The sequence below is a fragment of the Coffea eugenioides genome, chromosome 7 (genome assembly GCF_003713205.1).
Source record: "Coffea eugenioides isolate CCC68of chromosome 7, Ceug_1.0, whole genome shotgun sequence".
NCBI classification, from domain to species: Eukaryota; Viridiplantae; Streptophyta; class Magnoliopsida; order Gentianales; family Rubiaceae; genus Coffea; species Coffea eugenioides.
The window spans coordinates 15,069,804-15,091,312 of NC_040041.1; the positions used below are offsets into that span (position 1 = coordinate 15,069,804).

At 38.4% G+C, this 21,509-nt stretch overlaps 2 protein-coding genes across 4 annotated transcripts; one reads left to right on the plus strand and one right to left on the minus strand.

The window, feature by feature from the left end:
- The first annotated feature begins 454 nt into the window (after positions 1-454).
- On the plus strand, positions 455-6,290 carry LOC113777803 (uncharacterized protein At1g10890-like). The gene is made up of 4 exons (XM_027323005.1): positions 455-613; positions 1,347-1,595; positions 3,308-3,527; positions 5,658-6,290. Exons 1-4 carry the CDS (start codon positions 456-458, stop codon positions 5,910-5,912), a joined length of 882 nt encoding a protein of 293 aa, XP_027178806.1. The 5' UTR covers position 455; the 3' UTR covers positions 5,913-6,290.
- A 716-nt stretch (positions 6,291-7,006) lies between these two features.
- LOC113778179 lies at positions 7,007-17,009 on the minus strand. Of its 3 annotated transcripts, XM_027323480.1 has the most exons (9): positions 16,784-17,009; positions 11,005-15,972; positions 10,630-10,880; positions 10,400-10,544; positions 9,595-9,796; positions 9,217-9,513; positions 8,626-9,086; positions 8,392-8,493; positions 7,007-8,097 (listed from the first exon to the last, which is right to left on the minus strand). In XM_027323480.1, exons 2-9 carry the CDS (start codon positions 15,856-15,858, stop codon positions 7,429-7,431), a joined length of 6,981 nt encoding a protein of 2,326 aa, XP_027179281.1. In that variant the 5' UTR covers positions 15,859-15,972; positions 16,784-17,009; the 3' UTR covers positions 7,007-7,428. The 3 variants fall into 3 exon arrangements, with proteins under 3 accessions (XP_027179281.1, XP_027179280.1, XP_027179279.1); XM_027323479.1 differs by having other exon boundaries at positions 8,392-9,014; XM_027323478.1 differs by having other exon boundaries at positions 8,392-9,086.
- Positions 17,010-21,509: the final 4,500 nt, after the last annotated feature.

A 21,509-nucleotide genomic window follows, 5' to 3' on the forward strand; every position in this document is an offset into this window, starting at 1 on the left:
TGCAAAAGTTTTTTTGACTTGGTAATTTTTATTACTCTATTCTGTATTACCATTCATTATTCTCTACTCAATATATTATAACTGTAATTAACTATTATACTCTTCATTATTAATTTCTACGAAGGCATTTTGAAATTTGAAGTGCTTCATCATCACCTAACAAATAAGGTCGAGTACTCTTAACTATGCAATTAGATCAACTCGAGTTGGATGTGTCAACTGCAATAGACAAGGGACTATGATTAAAACCAAGCATAAAAACAAGAAAAAAATCTGTCATATTGCAATAGATAAGGGACTAAACCGAAACTGGGTGCAAAAATAAAGCACCAAAATTTTAACTCCACTCCGTATAACCCAAAAATCCCGGTGCTGACCCGATCCGACTTCATAATGGTTGTTTACTTATTTTTAGCTGGTTATAAAACCATATAATAGACAGTTTTAAAAAAAACATGGGTCGGAGCCGGAGCCGGAGCCTATCGAGGTCACCGTCGTACTCTCGGAGAGGCCACTCCCGGTCTCCGTCTCCGTCTCCGGTCAGTCACCGGTATGGTAGCCGCCGTAGTCGTAGGGACCGCAGCCGGTCACGTTATTCCAACTCTCATAGCAGGTCAGCCTACTAAAAACCCTAACTTCTCTCTCTCTTTTTTTGCTCTCAAACTTTAATGCTAATTTTTGTTCTTTAATTACATATTTAAGATGTAGTTGCAGATATTTCTTAATTTGATATAGATGTTTTGGGTCCCTGTTGCGGTTTCTGTTTTGCTGAATGTGTTGTACGCTGTGCTTCTGGTTTGTACTCTGCCTGGGATGGTTTTGGAATTAGAATGCATTGGTAGATAATATTTGGAAAGATTTTTTGTGTTTCAAAATGCCTGGAAAATAGGATTGTCTTGAGTTGGTGAAGGGTAACTGGACTGATTTCTGTACAAAATTTTATCTTGTTATGTGCATTCAACACCACGTTTAGTACAGAAATAAGATACAGTACAAATCCACTTTCCAATAAGTTACGCGACTTGCGTGATTTTGTCACTAAATTTCCCTTGACATCGTTGCTTTGACAGTATTAGTTGAGCGTTCTTCGTAGAGCTTTAACACTCTTGTATAAAATCTTTTTTTTTTTGATAGAGAATTTAAAATTTCAACTGCCGAGAACTTATATTCGCTAACATTAGGTTTGTCAGAATTGTTAGTAGAATTGTTTGTTTGAATTTTTGACAGTCTTGTACACAATCTTGTTTTTTATTTAGAAATGAAAATTTGAACTGCTAAGAACATATAGTGGCTAAATTTAAGTTCGTTTCACCAATAATATGACATTAGGTGCTCTCATCTGACAGGCGAAGAAGTCGTTCAAGTAGTTCTCGTCGACGTAGAAGTCGTTCAAGTAGTCCTCGACGACGCCGAAGTCGTTCACCCACATTGAGGCGCCGAAAGAGCCCTTCTCCAACACCTAGGCATCACAGGAGACAGAGAAGTAGGAGTTACTCGTTGTCACCTGTTAACAAGTCTCCTAGTTCTAGTCCGGCATCATCTGAGCTCAAGAATGCCTCAGAAAAGACCAGAAAGGAAGAAGAAGAGAAGAAAAGGTACATCTATTTCTACTTTTCTTCCTGATACTTTTAATATCTATTATATGCCAATGACATGTATTATTTATTCATTAAAAAAAGAGCATAATATCTTCTTAAAAAATCTAGGCCATGCATATTTATTTGACCTTCATGGAGTGTTGGATTTTTTTTAGTCAGATTTTATGTTGGACCAAATTGTAATCCATCTGAACTGACTCCCTCAATTCCCTATAGTATGTGGTGTTGAACCTATGCATTTACAGAATTGGAATTTTAGCAATGCTAAAATTTGGGTCTACCTCCATGGCATGATAATTTGACTTATGCTCATTGCATGACTATACAACTCATGCTAATTTCTCCATTCTGCAGCAGAGTAATACATATGGCTATACGAATTAAAGAAATCCAAGCATTACCATTGTTTATGTAGTGTCCTACCATTGTTTATGTGCCTTTTTTTATTTGATCTTGTTGTTGAAAAATAAAATTGTACCTAAAAATTGCTTAAAAGTGTGCTTTATGCTTGTATAAACTTGAGAAGTTGACTTTCTTATTGAGAGTGTGGGAAATACGCAAAAGCCTTTTGGAAGGTTTGTAGCTGTTTATACTTTTACTTTTTTTTCTGGATTGCTTATGTTTCTTACTATTAGTCTTGATTTGACTTACAATGTGACAACTTTCTGCGACAAGGTTAGGAAAGAAAATTTCATATAACAGGTCTGTTGCTGGGGAATCAAAGGGGAAAGATATATTGGTGATTGGAGTGCTTAAATGTTCTTTCAGTTAAAGTATATTTAGTCATTGATATCACAGTTGTGCCTTACATAGGTAGTTGTCCAAAAATCAGAACTGAACAATCTTGGTGCAGGTGGATGACAATGCCAGAAAGCTAAAAGATGACAAAGGAATTGGCATTGAGAAAGAACACATATCGTGCATAGCAGCTTTAGTGATTGTTGATGAATTTAATTTTACGCAAAAAATATTTATGATTAATGACCAAGTGTAGGAGGATTGCTTCCAAATGTGTTCCTACTGTGAAAGATGCTCATAATTGCCCAAATGGATTATCTACAGGAAGAATTATTTGCTTTTGACTGGTAGCATTAGTTGTTTGCTCTGATGAGATATTAGGATTTCATGATCACTATGTATAAAGCCTACTCCCTTCGTCCTGCCGTTGAAGTTAACAGATGTTGGCACACTTTTTAACTAAACAGTGTGAATAGATTTCCATTCTTAAAAATGTACTAGCTATTCTACCTTTTCCAGCCATAGCTTGTGTATGTAGCCTTTAAATGGTAGAATTATAGTGTTAAAGTTACTTCATTTGGATTTTGTAAGGTGACAGTCATTTTGGAATCAATGTGGTTGATACCATCTCGATTAAGGATTCTTTTACGTAGTTACTATACTCTAAAAGGATCATAGTCTAAGAAAATTTCTGGTCTTAGTGCTCCTTGTACTATTTGAATCTAAGTCATGAGAGCTGGAATGATTTGACAAGAGAACTTTTGTGGTTTTAAATGCTCAGATTTATGTTTGTGTAATATGTTACTGATGGTTCCCAAGATTTATGCAGTTTTGAAAGATTTTACTTTTATGAAACAGCCAGAATACTAGTTAGCAGGCTAGCCATATAATTATGAGGACCCAAACCTAGTTCTGCTAATCTAGGTAATGGAAGAAACTCTTCTTATTCAAGTTGCTTCATGTGTTCTCAGAGAACAGCAAGAAGAAGAACTGAAAAGATTAGAAGAGGAGACTGCAAGGAGGTTGGAAGACGAAATCCGGAGGAAGGTTGAAGAAAAATTGGCTTCAGAAGAAGTTAAACTGGAAATATTAAGAAGGATAGAAGAAGGCCAGAAGAAATTGTTTGAGGATGTTGAAGTTCAACTGCAAAAGGAAAAAGAAGCTGCTCTTATGGAGGCAAAACTAAAAGAAGTATGCATCTCATTCCAATTTCCACTATAAGATTCTCTTTTTTATTTTTTATTTTATAATTTTTGTATCTATGTTAGACCTTTTAGACCATTATAAACAATCACAGATTAGAAAAAGTTGACAAATTTTTACCCATCTTCACTTTCTTTCACTATGAAAAAGAGAATTAGCTTTAGCTGCATTAAGTACGTACTTATTCTACTCTACCACAGAAAATGAACCAATAAATTAATTTATCTTCAATTTCATTACTGAGAAAAAGGGACTCTAGTTAGCTGCATAATGTATTATTCATTGTGTTCCACGTTAGAAATTCTGATACACTTGGCTTGAGGAAATAATTTAGGTGATTAATATCTCTTTGGTGTTTGTTGTACTTTGTTGGAGATTTGAAATACATATTCTTATTTTGAAAGGATATACCAGCAAGAAGAATGCTTTTCTAGGCTAAATCCATTTTCCGGATATAAAGATTGAAACGGTAGCGTGGCAGTTATTTGTAATTAAATCCCGTTTATACTCATTAAAAGAATATTTTGAACCACATTAAAAAATAATATTTTTTGAACTCTTTTTCCGTCTTAAGTTTTGGGCAGTGCAAGTTCTGAAGGACAAAGACAGGGAAAATTGGTCATCCTTATTTTTTCTCACTATTAAGTGGTGAACTAATGATAACACCGCTCTAGTTTTTCACCTTTTCAGTGGTAGACTATGATAGCTTAGGGCGCTAGGCATGTGAGTGTAATCTACCATGAAGAAAAAAGTAGAAGATATAAAGGATAAATATTCTGCAAGGAGCTTGATTCCTTAAAACAAGGCTGTGTAGTGAATATGTCATGTTTTATTCTTTTAGTGTTATTTTAATGCAAACTGGTGCTTTAGAATCTGGGCCCTACTGATGCAGTTGTTGTGTCAAAGAAACTTTTCATATATTTCAATAATAAAAATAATTTGTTTTCACAGGCAAGAAAAAGAAAGGAACATATGCTGTTAAGTTCTTGATATGCTGACAAAAGTCTTACAAATAACATGTTATTGATTGGAAATGTGGTTATGTGGTTTTGGATTTAACTCCATAATTAGCAGAGAGGACATTTTTGTTTGTGAGCCCGTAACAATTAGGGGTTTTCTTTTAGTTCAGATTAACATCCTGATAATTATGTTCTACAGAACTGTGATTCCCAGTTACTAAATGAGATTCAAGTGACCTCTCTCTCTCTCTCTGCACCAATCATTTTTAGTTTTTTGTCTTATTTATTTGCCCCAAAAAAAAAAAATTAGCACATTGGTTTCTGCATTGCACATGTTTTAATGTTTATAATATTATTTATCTTTGTAAAATCTGCATAAAATGAGTTAGAATCATAATAGGAGAAAATGAACCTACGCTATGTATAAGTGGTTTGAATCTTAGAGTGCTTGATGATATCTCTTTTTGGTTTAGGTGATCTTACACTTATTTCTGGTGCTGCTTCATGATTGGTTCTGTAAATACATCTTTGGGGAATATTTTGATGAGACATCTTTTTTTCGTTTCCGTCTTTTGGGGTTCAAGTTTAGTAGGTATGGTCATCATTGTGATATTACCAAGACATGAAAATTAAAAAAATGGCTTATCTTGTAATAGTTAACAGATATCTGGTACGAGATTTATGCACTAGTTTTAAGTTGAAGCTTAGGTGTGTCAGATGTATGCTTCACATGGCAGTGTTCCATGTCGTTTTCCTGTTATTTGGTTAGCTGTAACCTTGGGCCTGTGGCTTATGTTGGCTCTGCCAATATTTCTCTTTAAACTCTAAATATCTGGGATAATGTGCATGTTGAGGCTCAAAATCAGGAGAAATTCATCTTCTGAAGCTTTAGTTGATTATCTATTTCAGTAGAATTTCTTGAAAGTCCCTAGGTACTCTTTAGCATGCAATGTCATTTTTTTTTTCATATATCTGATTAGAAGAAGTATGCTGCATGTACTGTTGCTAGCAGTTATTAGCTGCAACATACAGCGTAATCAAATTTACATGTATTTCCCTCCTTATTATAACTTTCTTTAATGTATTTTAACCGGCATTGCCTAAGTGGTGTCTTAATTCTGCTGTCTTGTGTTTGAACATCTACTACATTGCATCATAGGAACAAGCTCGAAAGGAGAGGGAAGAGCTTGATAAAATGCTTGAGGAGAATAGAAGGCGGGTAGAAGAGGCTCAGACGATGTTAGCTATGGAACTTCAGCGAAAAGAAGAAGAACGCCATCGGGAGTTGGAGTTGATTCAAAGACAAAAAGAAGAGGCTGCTCGAAGAAAGAAACTGGAAGACGAGGAAGAACACGCGAATCAGATGATATCGACCAGCAAGAGCAGATCTCGATCAAGGTCAATTGGTCTGTGATTCGGGTTGAGCAACAGTAAGTTCAACAAAGACGGGCTTCACACTCTTCTTGAACAGTCTACGCTTCAAAGGAGGCTGCCTAATGCTGGTGAACAGGGGACACATTTATTGAACAGAGTTGTGGTTTTGTTGAACTGCAATGTTTCAAGCAATTTGTTGTGTTTTTGTTTTCTTTCTAGATGCAACTTTCACGTGGGCTTTGCAGCTAGCAAGTTTCAGGACCATTGATTTGAATTGCAGTTTTAGACGTATTGTAGACTGATATTTGGTTCGTCAGAAACTCAGACTGACGCGGGAATGAATAGTCTATCGTAGTAGTTAATGGTATTCGTTTAAAGGACTTAGGACACTGGTAAAATTATGTTTAAAAGTTTCGAAGTTTCTCTTGTATTTATTTTTAGCTCTTTTGATTTAAGCTTAAATTATTCATGTACTTTTTTTGTCAAAAATATTTTCAAGTTTTCTTTTTAATATCTAAATTGTTATGCTTCACGCGAAATATATAACCAATAAAAAAAGAAATTATGTATAAAACTTTCCTGCTATATGTACTTTATTGAACGAGTCATCACGTGTCACAACTTATATATAAAATTAAATATATATTTTTTGAGTAAATTTTATATACACTGACAGTGTATATATTATCTCTGTTGGATGTATGATACATGTACAAAATTTGAATTTTAAATTCAAATTCGAATTAATGTATCTAATGGTGAAATGAAAGTGTACGCACTGTCAGTGTATAGGAGATTAATTCATACTTTTTTCTAACAAGCAAAACAGGTTTAGCATATTCCAATTGAACTTTCGACGACAATAAGCTTCCCCACCTTTAAATGAGCGAAGGGGCAAATTCCCAGTTTAGAAGATTGTGAAACGTACGAGTAATCAATTTCAACAATTTCCTCACGAAACAAATGAAGGCTTAAAAAATTTGTTCAAGTACACGAAAACAAGAACTTCAAGAATCGAGGGGAGGTTTCGTTCCGTCTACCTTCCTCATCTGGGCCGCAAGCCCAGAGTAACGAAGCAAAACTAAAGTGAAAGGTTGACTTGAACAAAGAAGCAAGTAAACCTCAAGCCAAAAGTTCAAGAAAGAAAAGTTTAAATAGGAGCAAAATAATGGAATTAAGCAGGTACATTAGAGAAGTTGCTACAAAAATGACCACTAGTGTACGGAAGAATCAATGTTCTCAAGCTCCAACAAACAAACAGAAAAGGACTTTATGGCTTGCAGAACCAACATTATTTTACGAGGACCATACCCAGCTTCTAGCTAAGCCAAACCCACTATTATAATTGCACACTATAGTAAGCGGACTCGAGAACCACGACACTGGAAATTGCCGTCACCGACTTCTACAACTCAATGAATGACCAAGTGAAGAAAAGAGATCCTCAAGCTGAAAGGCTCAAGAATTGAAAGAAAACATCCAAAATTTAAGCAACAACATCAAACTCACGAGGCAATTTCCAATACTCCATTGAATCAGCAGAGCACCCAAAAAAATCATCCTGGGGTTGGAGTCCCATTTGAAGTTTGTTTAGCCACATAGATTTGCTTCATTTTGGAAGAGGAAAATCCCTTGTCAGAACCAAAAGTCTGGTTCCTCCCATGGAAATTCATTCTCCGGTGGGACCATTCATTCCCTGCACTGTTTCTCTGAGAGGTCCCACTAGGGCCACTACCTCCTCTTTGGTAATTGTAGCCCACGGAATGACTCTGTTGCGCCGACAAATTCTTCTGCTGGGATGTCCTAGCCTTGGAACTGCTAGTGGTGTGTCCTTCACTTTTGTTGCTACCACCAGTTCGCAGATTCTCTGCAGTGCCAGCATCAGCACCAGCACCAGCACCGTTGGAGGAGCTCTGATTGACAGGATTTGGTGTAGATGCCCCAGCAGTGGCGGATCTTGATGAGTCTACTAAACATAGTTCATCAGGAAATTGTGCAGTATTTACCTCTGTTGCAACGGTAAAACCTGGGCCACTAGTAGAGGGAGTTGAAGTTTGAGACTCGGAGAAGCTAACATTCAGCTGTTGATCAATTGGATGTTGGTGTCCAAATTGAGGTGGTGGCACACCTTCCACTTGTTGCAATGGCCTCGAGAGAGGAATCGAATGAAGAGGTGATGCAGGAACATGAGACCAGCGAGCTTGGACGGGAATGTCTGGTGCTGACTAGAAAATTCAGGAGGACATGTTAAAATACCACTCTGGAAATGATAGTTCAGACAAGAAAAGAATATATTAAACAAAATATAGTGCAACATATCTATCCATTGACTTTGATTACCAAAGATCACAAACTTCAAACTTCATACACAAAAACACAAGAACTTGTATTGTGCATCTGAAAGCAAGAACAATTCATTCTCCTCTCCATTTGAGGTTACTTTTTCTCTTTTCGATTTTTTGTGGGGAGAGAGAGAGAGAGCTACAAAAAGCTACATATAGATAACAACAAATCTTTACCTGGAAGGGTGATAAATCGAACATGGTCAAAGGTGAGGCAATGGGCATAATTGGTGAACCAGCAAGATGCTGTATAGCTCCAGCCATGTTGGCAGCATTCCTCTGTCCAGAAGTGATATTAGCATTATTCATATCATTCTCAGCCATACCAGCTGCGGACGATGAAGAATTGTGCTTCCAATCAGGATGCTTTCCTGAAGGGATATAAGTAGGACCCATAAAACTCAGTCCTACCTGTCCAAATTGTCCAACTGGAGCAAAATGATTATAAACCACCATGTGTGGAGGCCCTTGAACTCCAGGAATTCCTCCAGGCGGGCTAATGAAAGGACCAGTATATCCAGCCGGAGGTCCATAGAATGAATCCACAGTGGAATGGCACTGCTGCCATGTCCCAAGAGGCCCCGAAGTGGATGTACTCTTTTGAGGCTGTGATTGGGCACCAGCAGATTCTTCATGCGGACCAAAAGCAAAGATAGGACCACCCAAAATAGGATTCATCTCGTAGAAGGGAAAGGGCGATGGAGGGCCACCCGGAAAATGAGAAAGCATCTGGCTTGAAGAACTCTGGGGACTTGGTAAAGTTGGCCACAAGGAGATTGGAGGCGTTTCGACAGAAAGGTCTGCAGGAAGAGACACACTCAGAGATTCTTCTCCCCTAGATTGACCCACTAATTGTTGATCACGAGCCATACCTTTTTTTTTTTTTTGGGGAGGGGTGGGGGGTGGAAGAAGTTAATACAATATCAACAATGTTGAATTAACAATGAAGGCCACTATGAATAGACAACGAAAATGAACATGATAGAAAACATGAGGTAATACCATCAATATCTGCACCACCAAAGCTTTTGGAATCCGAAATAGCAACAGAACCTATTCCATTCCCAACAACCTCATCATTGCTGATAGCAGCAACAGCAACTGCAGAGGCAGCAGCTTCAGCTTCAGCCTCTGAATCTTGTAGATGAACACAAGAGTCATCAGTCTGTTTGTCTTTTTTGAAGAACAGAGCGCAGTCATTCTCAGCTACAGATAGACTCTGGGAAATTTGAATATCTTGTCTACTGGAGCCAGGAGCCCGGCTACTGGGAGGAAGGACAGGTGGGGAAGTAACAGCACCTGTTCAGAGGGGGAAAAAAATTAGGACACAGTTTCCACAGTTCGGAAAAACCCCAGCCATGGAGAAGTTCACAAAATTACCAAAGCAAATCTTCTCTCCAGCAAGCAGGGAGTTGATTGGACTAGCAGCAGATGAAAAGGATCTTTCTTTTGTCGGCATAGAAGACGATGGCAAGAGGGGGTCACTGACCGAGCTGCATTGGCCCCCAACAGAAGCAATTGGGGTGTCAAAGCGGGGAGGCTTCATAGCCTCCTCAAGTTGACTTTGAGTCAAGGCCATAACCTATGAAAATGAAATTAGTCAGAATTTTAAAGTTTAAGAAAAAAGATTAAATTCAAGAGCAACCATAACCAGAATGGTGATAAAGGTCAACAATACAAAAACAGCTTCATAACCATACAGAAGTCATTATCTGCTAAATCAGGTGTGCAAGTTGAGTGCCTACAAATTAGACTTTGGATGTACCCCCCCCCCCCCCAACCCAAAAAAAAACCACCACCACCACAACAATATATAAGATTGCATACAACTTTGTGAACATGACATGTGCGTGCATATACAGACACACAGAGAGAGATGCATATGAGGTATACAAGTTGAGAGCCAAGAAAAAATGCATTTTAAAACCCCAAAATATATATATATGCACGAGAGAGAGAGGGAGAGAGATGGAACCCAACCAATCTGCGTGTGCATCTCCTGAAAAAAAAAAAATCGCTTTCTACATTATCAAGTTAGAGTAGAGTAGATCTAAACCAGTAAATGTCTGAAGCCACTCATATGAAGCAACAGAAAAGAATGTCAATATCACTAATTAACCATGTACCCAGAATCTATGAAGCCAGCGACCAACACTCATGTCATTCCAAAAGCAATGTTGCATACCTCTTGATTAATTCGTGCAGTGTCCCAAGTACTCATAGAAGATTGCACATTATCAACAACCTCATTCTTGCTCTCAAATATCATAGCAGGGCCAAGGTCTTTTCCAGCAACAGATACAATAGAGACAGAGCTTGTTTGATGATGCCTGTAAACAAATACCCATTACATAAAAAAAAAATTCAGAGGCAAACAAATTTGTTAGAAAAGATTTTGAAATATAAATTGCATACTTAATGTTTTGGGATGTTTTATCAGCCTGTATCTCAGATTTTACTGCAGGTGTGCCAATTGGTGCCAGCGGCTGGGACACCAAGGCAGCAGATGCTTCCTTATAAGCCAAAACTCGCCCTTCAGAGGATGCAAAACCTGAGTTCACGTTTGTGGATGATTCTCCAGCCAGTGATCCAGAAACTTTCTTAGAGTTGGTTGACCCCACAGTAGTCACAAAAGTCTGCCTAGTAACTCTAGGTTTACGTGGAGGCTGGCATTACATGGAAAACTTGAGTGAATCATGCTGAGCAAACAACAAATACCCTAAAGCAAGAACCAAAACAAAAACTCATAAAAGTACGGAATAATCGCACAAGCAATGCAACCTTTATTACCTGAAATTTTGCCTTAATTTCTTTTTCTCTCTGTTCCCGTCGATCATTCAGCATTTGCCTTTTCGACCTCACTTCAATGAAGTCATCTTCGTCACTAGGTGCTTCTATGCCAGGTTGTTTGAAAACACGAACAACCCCACTTTGCAGGGGGGCATCAACATCCTCCTCAGAAATGTTTCTTTTCAAACTTGCCTCTCCAGACAGAGAGAAATTCTGATCCCTCAATGACATGTCTCTTCCACTTTCTTTAACAACCAGTTTCCCAGATTCAACATCCTGGGAAATAAAATTACCTGACATCAAACTCTCTGAATGAACTATTTGCTTCAACGACTTACTAGACATGGTCCCTCTCTTAGATCCACTTCTTGCAAACTGCGCATTAGATCTTCCATTGTAATTTGGTTTATCATCCGGATTTAAGCTATTAGAAGAAAATGAGCCATTTGGTTGCCTCCTTTCAACATTCTCCCGAACTCGAAATTCAGTTCGTTGGACAGTCCTCCTAGATCTCCTCTGAAAACCATGTGTATCTGAACTAGAAACGTCAGCAGCTGGAAGAGATGATCTCATGCTGGAATTCCTAACTGCATATGTGAATCTTCGCCCCTTGCTACCTGACACAGCACCTTGAGCCTTAATGCCACCAAAGTTTTTCTCGTTGGAAACAGATTCACTTATAGGTTGGATTGGCTGTGATTGACCTTCAGAAATTGTTCCCTTTGATGATGAAATACGATTCTTTCTAACAGCATCATTTTGCCCCCTATTCTCAGCTAGGCCAACCAATTCTGGTTTAAGTTTGTCATCACGACCACTTAAAACCTTTGCATTAGCACTCTGTGAAAGAGCACCACTATCCACAGTTTGTCTGACCAAACCTGAACTTAATTCAGATGATGCATTCCCATTAGGTTCACTTTTTCGTCCAGGAACAAAGCTAGGCTGCTTAATCCCAGCGGGAGATTGTACTTCATTTTTCACCACGTTCTGAGCAGAAGTGTCCTGAACTGGTTGAATACCCAAGGAACCCCCTGCATTCTGATTCACGCTATAAGGAGTCTGCACATTCGGCGGAACAAAAGGCATTGATAGAGGGGCAATGGGTGGGCCTCCATGGGAGACAGATGAATATCTGAGCTGACCAAACTGGAACATGGGTGGTTGTGATGGATGCATATGAGCAAGAGGTGCTCCTATAGGAGTATGAAGATGCAAAGGCATCTGTATCGAGCCAATCTGTATGGCAGGAACTGGAGATGGTATGAGAGAAGGACCAGAAAATAGCCCAAACTGAAGTTTAACAGGTGAATCAATTTGGCTTGGAGCAGATCCAATAGAAACTGCTGTTAGACCAGCAGAAGATGGCATGTCAACTGAAACAGATAAAGCTTGCTGAGCAGAAAGACCAGTTGTATCTGGTATTGAGGTGTATGGGTCCTCAATAGGTTTAAGAAAAGAATCTTGCATAGTAATCTCAGTTTCCTGGACCATAACTGAGACTGGCGAAAAACCACCTACATCTTCAGGGCTTGGTTCATCACCTTTTACACCATCAACCAGTCCCTCTTCTCCCGCAATAGGGATAGAGGAGTCTGATATGCCAAAGCCTCTTTCCTCATTGCTGAAATTTCTGTCAAAGTCATCACTTGGTATCTCAACCTCAATACCTTCATCAAAGCCTAAAACCAAGTTGCCCATCAAATGAGAATCTTTCTCTTCTAAATGTAAATCTTCAAATTCTTGGGTCAAATCCAAATTCTCATCATCTCCTGCCCTCACTTCATCCTCTTCCTCGTAACCATCTTCATCCTCATCATATTCTTCCTGCTGCTGCAGGTCCTCGTTATTCTCAAGAGTCCATTCCTCATCTTCAGTAGCAGAAACGGAACTGGAAGCAGTCATCCTCAGATGCTGCCCTGAATTGTCATTTAAGCTAATAGATTCATTCTCAGACACTGAAACATTTTTCCCTTCCGCTGTAATAGATGCCATGGGAGAATCACTGGAATCATCCAACTCATCATGGGAGAGATGTGGTGGAGAGTTAGGAGGACTCGAAACAGATACAGAAGATTGTGAATCACACCTAGGAGTTATATCCTTGTTCGATTTCTGATCTTGAAGAGTGAGATCATCTTTCGGGATATCTAGTTCAGATTGCTGGAGGCCATCTTGATGACTACCATAATACGCTGTCTGCCTGGTTGGTTCACTTCTTTCTGCATGGCTGTAGTGGTTATCATCCAGGAATCCAGATGGTCCAGGATGATCATTCATACTCCTGAAAGAACTCCTCTGTGTATAGGCAATTGGAGGAGGAAGGACACGAGGTTGTCTCATGGAATATCGTGACCTTCCATAAGAATAAAGCTCATCTGCCTCAGAATGTGGATATGGCCTCTCTGGATGAGGAGGAGTATTGCCTCGAAAACGGTTCTGAACCCATCCAATATCACTGTACTTCTCAGCAGGATTATCTTGAAAATCTGAATCCATCTCCATGCTTCTGCTCAAGGAGTCTGCATCCCCTGAAAAGTTCCATCTCTGGTCTTTGTGATAGCCAAATTCATCTGCATAAGATTCTTTCCCTCCTCTTACATGAGCACTAGAAGACATATATCCTGCCCCTCCATGAAATTCTTTCCTAGGGACCGCTCTCGAGTTAGCAAATGAATCTCTCCTGGGACTGAAGTGACTAATCTCATTTTCCAGTAGCTGTGACGAAGAAGTATTGCCATTTTCAAACACATCCCTTCTCCATGAGTTCAAAGACTTTCCTCTGTCAAGAAAACCCGAAGATCCATCTCTGGTAGGATATGGCCTAGAACTAACGTCAAAAGGCCTGTTTAGAACAGTTGACTCAAAAGAAGCTGATGCTGTTATCCTTTCCACCATTTTCTCACTATCTTCCCATGTTTCAACATCTGTAGAAGGGGAGATGTCTTTTTCCTTCAGTATTGCTGAAAATTTGTCATCTAAGTTCGTAGTAGCGACAGAAGAATCAGATTTCACAGCTTCAGCCTGCCTCTTGGCCATTCTTTCTTCCAATTCCAGTAGCTTTTGTTTAGCTGCCATCTTCCTCCTCTCCTCCTCCACAAGAATCCTCTTTTTCTCTTCTTCTCTGGCAATTCTCTGCTCTTCTGTTCTTCGAATAGCCTCCAAACGCTCCTGTTCTGCCCTCCATGCAGCTTCCTGTGCTTCCTCTTCCAGCCTTCGCACGCGCTCTTCCTCTTCCCTAATAAGCCGTTGTCTCTCCTCCTCTTCTCTTCGAGCCTGTTCCAAAGCTCTTTCTTGTTCTTCAATAATCCGCTGCCTCTCAAGTTCCTGCATCTTCTGAACCCTTTCAAGTTCAGCTTCGAATGATTCCCGAACAGGGTCATGCAAATAAGTCTGTTTGACCACATCCTTTTTCCTTTTAATAACTCCAACAAGACTACCAGAGAAGGGATCCCTTTCATCAAAACCTGCAGAACTTATAAAAGGATCCTCAAAATATGATCTTTCAGTTTTTGAAGAGACACGTTTGTCCCTTACAGAAGTCAGCAGTGGATCAGTCCCAGGAGGCATTTTTCCACCCGAAGCATACATAGATTTAGAGATGTTGCTATTCTGGAAATTGTCACCCCTATATCTGTTGGATTGTTCAGCACCATAGCGCTCCCGTGTATTCCATTCAGACCCTCGGCTGTTATATGATTCCTTTATGTTGTTCCACTGTTGTCGCGCTTCCACAAAATGGCTTCCATTCCTCCTTAAATGAGTAGTTTCCTCGCTTGCTGAAAAACCACCATCTTGTAGGGGGTCCCCAACATGTGGTGGCATGTACTTGATATCTTTCCCAAAATCTTTGTTAAAAGCAGTTGTTCTTGCCACAACACTGTTTCTATCAGTTTTTGAATACCCAAAATCTCTACTTCGTTCAGTAATACCATGTCCTGTATCACGCTCATCATCACCCCAATCGGACCTTGGATTTAACTTGACTAATGGCAGGGGGCCAGGAAAGTACTCTTCTTTCCGAGGCTGATCAGCTAGGTGCGAACTACCCAACCCATGGCCCTCACCACCGTTCTCCATGGCGCCATTTCCACTTGTATGACGTGAAGCCTGGCCATGTGGACGCATATCAACAAGTGAATTTAAAAGAAAACTGTCCCGCTGTAGGTCAGTTGACTCCTCAGAGGTAACTAGTTTCTGTTTCTGATTCACATTATCCTGCGGTTTCTGCCCAGGCCCAGGTAATACAGGTAATACAGCTTGTAGAGAAGGAAAATCCTCACCCCTCAAAACCACGGCTCTGTCCACTGCCTTAGGAAAAGGTCTAGAAGAACTAGCACTTGAAGTAGCAACTGCAATACCACTAGCCCGAGCTGAAGGTGGCATATAAGCACTATTGACTCTACTGTCACCATCAATACCATGTCCAGTAGGCTCAACCTGCGGATCACCATCACCACCATCTTTCTCTGGCAAAGCTACCGCCACAGGCTTGGTCCAACCCATGCCGGACGAGGTGGGCCTCGGTCCACTACCAGGCCCAGTACCACTAGCCGTCCCGCTACTTGATCCTGACAAATCAAACCTCTCATGTTCCTTCCTCAACGAGGGCAAATTCAAGGGGGGTGGAACAGATAATTTGGGCCCAGCAGCCTTCTGTGAAATCCTCGACCGTGACAGAACCACCATTCCCCCACTCCCTCCACCACTTCCCAACCTGGCCCGAGCCCCAGCAGCTGCCTGCCCATAAGAGCCACTATAATGTTGATGATTATGATTAGAAGGCTGCCCATAAGACTTATTTAGATTAACAGATACAAACTTTGCCCCGACCCCTCCGCCATGATTGGCCATATCTCGCTACTACTGCAGATCCCAAACCAGTGCAACGCATCAAAACCCTAGTTTCACTTCTTTCTCGCAGAGTTGGAGCTTTTAAAAATCTCTCCCAAAAAAAAATAGATCCTACTGCAAGTACAAGAACAAATTAAATAAATCAATTAGTTGATGTAATTAAATCAATAGATTTAGTATGCCAAAAAGTATACGAAGAGTTGGATGAAATTGGTTGATGATATGGTCAACACAAATTTGTAAATAAGAAATAGATGAAAAGGAAGACATAAAAACACGCTCACACTTAGCAAACATTCCAAAGGATCAAGGCTCCTCTGTTTCAAGATAATAGCCAGAAAAATTAGAGATTTACATTTACAGATCAGGGTCTGCCAAAATGTATGATGCTGCTATAGTTATGTACATAGCATGTGCCAAAGTTCTAAGAAAAAAATTAGCAGCGAAAGTATCAGCATTTGCAGATCACCCTAAACTGACGTACTGATTATACACATGCACCAAATGAGATTTTTCAATTGAAGCTACAAAACTATGCCCAACACGAATCCATCGTTCAAAAGAACTTCAAATGAATTGGTAAACAAAAATTAGAGTTGATTCTAATTACAGTACAATAATCCAACTATGTTGATAGAAACAAAATGCAGTAAACCCAAAAAAAAAAAAGGCTAATCACCCTACTGACAATGTTAAGAGGCATTTCCTATCAGCTCATCATATATCAGAAAAAAGATTCCTACTTTTCTTGGCAAAATCCTCTCTAACAAATCCATTCCACCACAACAGAAAAATACAGTGTGTATAAGCAAACAATTTTCCATATCCCAGTCAGCTTTGATGAAGACGGAAACAAAATGGACAACTCAAACACTTCAAAATCCCAAAAAAAAAAAGAAAAACATGACAGAATAGGGGGAAATACCTGCCTGCAGAGGAGGAAGGCGACGAGGAGGCGGCGGACTATGAATTTGGAGGACGCAAATGATTATTGATTTTGGAATCGGATGCAGAAAAATTATCTGAGATGATAAAATTGAAGAATCAATGGTTATGTTAATGCTGATTATTGATGGCTGCGACTCTGATCGATGAAGGCTGGAACCCTAGCGGTGGGTAATAAGCACAGTCGATTGATCTCAGGTGGAGGGGAAGAGAACGAAGGAACGAAACGACCCAAAATAAAAAAACCCAATACTACTGTATATTCAGGTTAAAAACAACAGGAGGATAAGGGCACAATGGTAATATGATCTGCTGTTTGGCCATGCTGTACAATATTTAGAGCAGAAAGCACAGATTTCTACTGCAGAGCAGGTAATGACAAATTTACAAAAGTAGACACCTAATTCGACGTGCCCAGGGACAAAGGTTGATACTATTCAAAACTCTAATAGCTAGTTTGTGAGTTGAGGATAGAAAAGAAAGGAAGAGAAAGGTTAAGTTATGAGAGAAAAGAAAAGATAAGAAAAGAAGGGAAGAGGTTTTAATGTTGTTTGGGAGTTTATGAAAGAAAAGAAGTGATTTTGGACACATAAGTAAATAAATATTTCATTCAACAGCTTTTTAGGGGTAGAATGGGCCATTTAAAAAACTTTTTGCTGCCTTTCCGTGCTTTCCTTTGCTTTCTGCCCGATTTGGGCCGGAAATTTTTTTTAAACTGTAGCTACTTTTTCCTCCTTCCAATTCCGTCGGTTTCTTTTCCTTTCCTTTCACTTAAAACTCTCAAATGTGGGAGATGCAGTCTTTCTCTTCTATTCCTTTCTTTTCTGTTCAAATCTCATCTCCCAAACTAGCTATAAGGGTTAAGTGCAGTTTGCACCCCTCAACTATTCATAAATTGAACTTTGCTCCTTAATCTTCTAATTTTTGCAATTAACTACCTTCTACATTTTATTTCTCACGTGATTCAAAAAATGAGGTGACCGGTTTACCCTTAATCTTTTATTGAACTTCCTAAAGTCCCCTCATCACTTTTTCCCTCCTTATTTAGTTTTATGTTCTTAGTTAAACCTAAATTGGCTTTGAGAGAAGCCACCAGATCCATTATGACTAACATTGCCACCTCCACCGTTGGAATAAACTCTTGTTCCACTAAAGGATTCTACCAAACGGCTCTAAACCGTGCCAACACTACTACTACTACCAAATGGTGTATCCGTATATTTAGTGGTGATAGGTAAGAGTCTAGAAAAAGAAAAGAGAAATGACTAAGATCCAGTTTTTTGGTTGAAATACAAATTAGCCACTCTTGCTATCAATCTCATGGACTAAAAAAATAAAAGGGTGAAAGTAGTCTTTATATGATTATGTTGATGTACGTTCACTGTGTTTAGTATACTAATTTTTTTCAACTAAGGAATCCTTTGTACGGTTCTTTTAGTAGATTCTTTTGATTGGACTTTTATAAAGGAAAAAAACCAATATGATTCTAAATAGAATTGAGGGAAGCTTCTTGAATGGAAGTTGGTTGAAAGAAACTAGGAGTTGTAAAGATCCATTGAAGCCAATAGTGGTAGGTTTTCATGAGGATATGGTGTTTCTTTTCAATTAAAAATCTATTTTTTTGAAATCTCGGGCAAGAAGTAATAATCTTCCATTTCTTTAGTATCCAATAAGATTTTTTTAAAAAAAATTTGGAGTAGTTGGCCCAGTAAGTTTTATTGTTCACAATTTACTCTTTTGGTTTGATTTGGGGATTTTTCTTCTCTCTTTAATCTAGGCAAGAATTAATGATCTTCTATTTCTTTTTAATTTTTTTGTCATCGAGATGCTTTTCTTTTTCACTGGTAATTCTCTATTTTGATTTGCATTTTTAATGTAAAGATTCTTTCTTATGTAATTGGTGGATTTTTTTTCTCTTTTATCTTTTCTTTAGTTCTTGTTTGGCAGCATATTTGTGGTGCCTTAATTATGTGAGCTTTGGCCTCTATCATGATAAAAATAAAAAAAAAGCATTTTGGGCTAAAGAAGAAGAAGGGTAGAAAGGATCTTTCACTAATTAGTTGCTGGAAGAAATTTGCTTTGATTTCTCGAAATTTGGATTATTGCAGTGCATTGCTAAAAATCAAAGGGTAAAATATAATTAACCCTTCGGTGGTTTCTAAGCCACAAAACTCCCCGTAATTCTAAAAACTATACATAACTCCCATTTGATTTCAGTTGAAGTGTCAAACAAACGGAAATCATCTATCATCACGATACATGGGTGAAATGTCCAAATTACCCCAATATAAATACTAAAAAGGGTCAAATGAAATTAGAGTTTTTGCGAGCTTGGTCTTCATCATGGGAAACCGAGAGAAAAAATACTCATGATTGAAGGAGAAAAAGTTTTAAAACCAAAATAAAAAACACTAGATCCGCTATTGAAGATCATAAAATAGCTGTGGAAGACTATCACAAATGTTGTTGCTCTGTCTGGTAAATATTTCGACATCAACTTTAGAATCTGAAATGCACTTGCGTATTTTGAATAGAAATAGTACTATTGTGTGTTGGAAATCTAATGAATCAAATGATTATGACAATTAAGGGGTGATTAGTTTCAAGTTTTTTTAATTTGGGATAAATAGTATTATCATGTTTAAGCAAAGAGTTTTATCGGCTAGGATTCAACTTATGGGTTAAAATTGGGTTTACAAAAATGTATGTGGGTTCTAAAATCGTTGGGATTATAGATAAATATGGGTAAAATATGTTTTTGTTAGTTTGAAAAAATGTTGATTAGTATCAGATATGGATGACACATACATTTGGCAATTTTAAAAATTTTATCATTGTCATTAGATATCTCTAAAGTATAATTTGGTCAGTATGTCATTCTCATATTGTGGCCAGATATATATAGTGTGATTTGGTTGCCAATAAAATTTTGGTAATTTGGGCATAGACTAATCCTCGCTTGTCGGCTTGTTGGCCATCATATGGTTTATTGAAGTATGTAATATACTACATGTCTTTTTATTTATCAGATTGTGTCTTTTTCTTATCATATGTATCTCCATTTCTAATGCAGGCTTTGAAAAAAAATGACAACTTCAGAAAGATCACTATAAAAATGCATTTTAGTGGTATATTCATATGGGAACCAAAACTAGTATATACTAGTAACAATATTGCTATATTTAAAATTTATGATACAAGGAAATTGTCTAGGGATATGTTGTGTAATATGTATGCTAGGTATGGTGATATTTCAAATGTGAACCTATATTTTGAAGTACTAGTATGTGGCTTGGATGTTGGAGCAGTTGAAATCAAATGAGATAAAGATGTAAATTTAATGTCAATTGTGCATGAAAACATAGATATTGTTGATATATATATGTTGAATTACATGATGAAGTACCTAGTCAAATTGTATCCTCTGGAGGAAAAATCCTATTAAAAGTGTCACTGTTGATGCCCCACATCTTGTGAGTTATCACAATGATAATAGAAAGGGCAAAAAGTCCCAGTGGCCCTCAAACTATTAGCCGGATGAAGTTTTGACCCCCAAACAATTAAAAGTAAAATTTTGGCCCTCGATCTATTCAATGTACAAAATGTTAGACCTTCTATCAAATTCAGCAGTTAATACCTACGGAATCTACGACCACGTGAGAAGTACGCCGAAATACAAAGAGCATTTTTGTCCGCAACGAGCTGTCTTCCACTCGATAAAATGGGACTTCTTCCTGAACTTGAACAAAGAAAAACTCTATTGCAGCCAAAGAAGTTGCTGAACTGGAAGCATGCAAGAAACCAACAATCCGCCTTTCCCATTGTGCAGGTGTGAGAAAATGTCGAGGGTCATAACTTCGTGGACCTTAAGAAATCCTAGGTGGAGATTTGTAGTATGCGCGGATGGTGGTTGCAGATTTTGGTAGTGGATTGACAAGGAGATGTGCAGCCGGTCAACAGAGATCATACCTGGGTTTCTGAAAAGAATTAATGTAGCTGAACAACAAAGAGATGCGTATGAAGAAGAAGTAAGAAGACAAGAAAGGAAAGTCGCAGAGTTGAAGATCAAAGTGAAAGAACTAGAAAAAGAAATCCGTAGCAAAAAGTGGGTGAACAAGTGTCTGGTGAGATTGTTTTTGTTAACATGGATGCTTACAACTACAATCTTAGTTAGTTAGGGCAAAAAAAATGAAAATCTCACAATTTTTAGGCAAATAGAAGGAGCAGTATGAAGATGAATGAAGTGGGGCATGTTATCGTTTCTGTACTCTGTAATGACTGTATCGGTAGATGTGCAATGAAATCTAAGTTTTGATTTGTTGAATGAAAAATCAAACATGCTTTGTTGGAAAAAAAATCAGACTATATTTGCAAGGCTTTGTTGTTTCACTCGTTTGTTGAAGTACAACTGCACAGCTTGAAAGGAATGACACAGTGAAGCTCAATTGAGTCCCAGTGGCCCTCAATATGATGACCTAGTACATTCCATTAACTAGATATACTAACTAGACAAAGACATGAAAATTTGCAAAAGTGGGGTAACCAAATATAAAGACCATTATATTATACTGACCCTACATAACCAATACTGCTGTCAATGGTCTACAAAAATATAGCCAGAATACAAAACATAATCAGCACTAACAAAAGTTGATTGGAATTTATCCACTAACATCCAATGAGATTGGAGATTATAAGACAAAAAA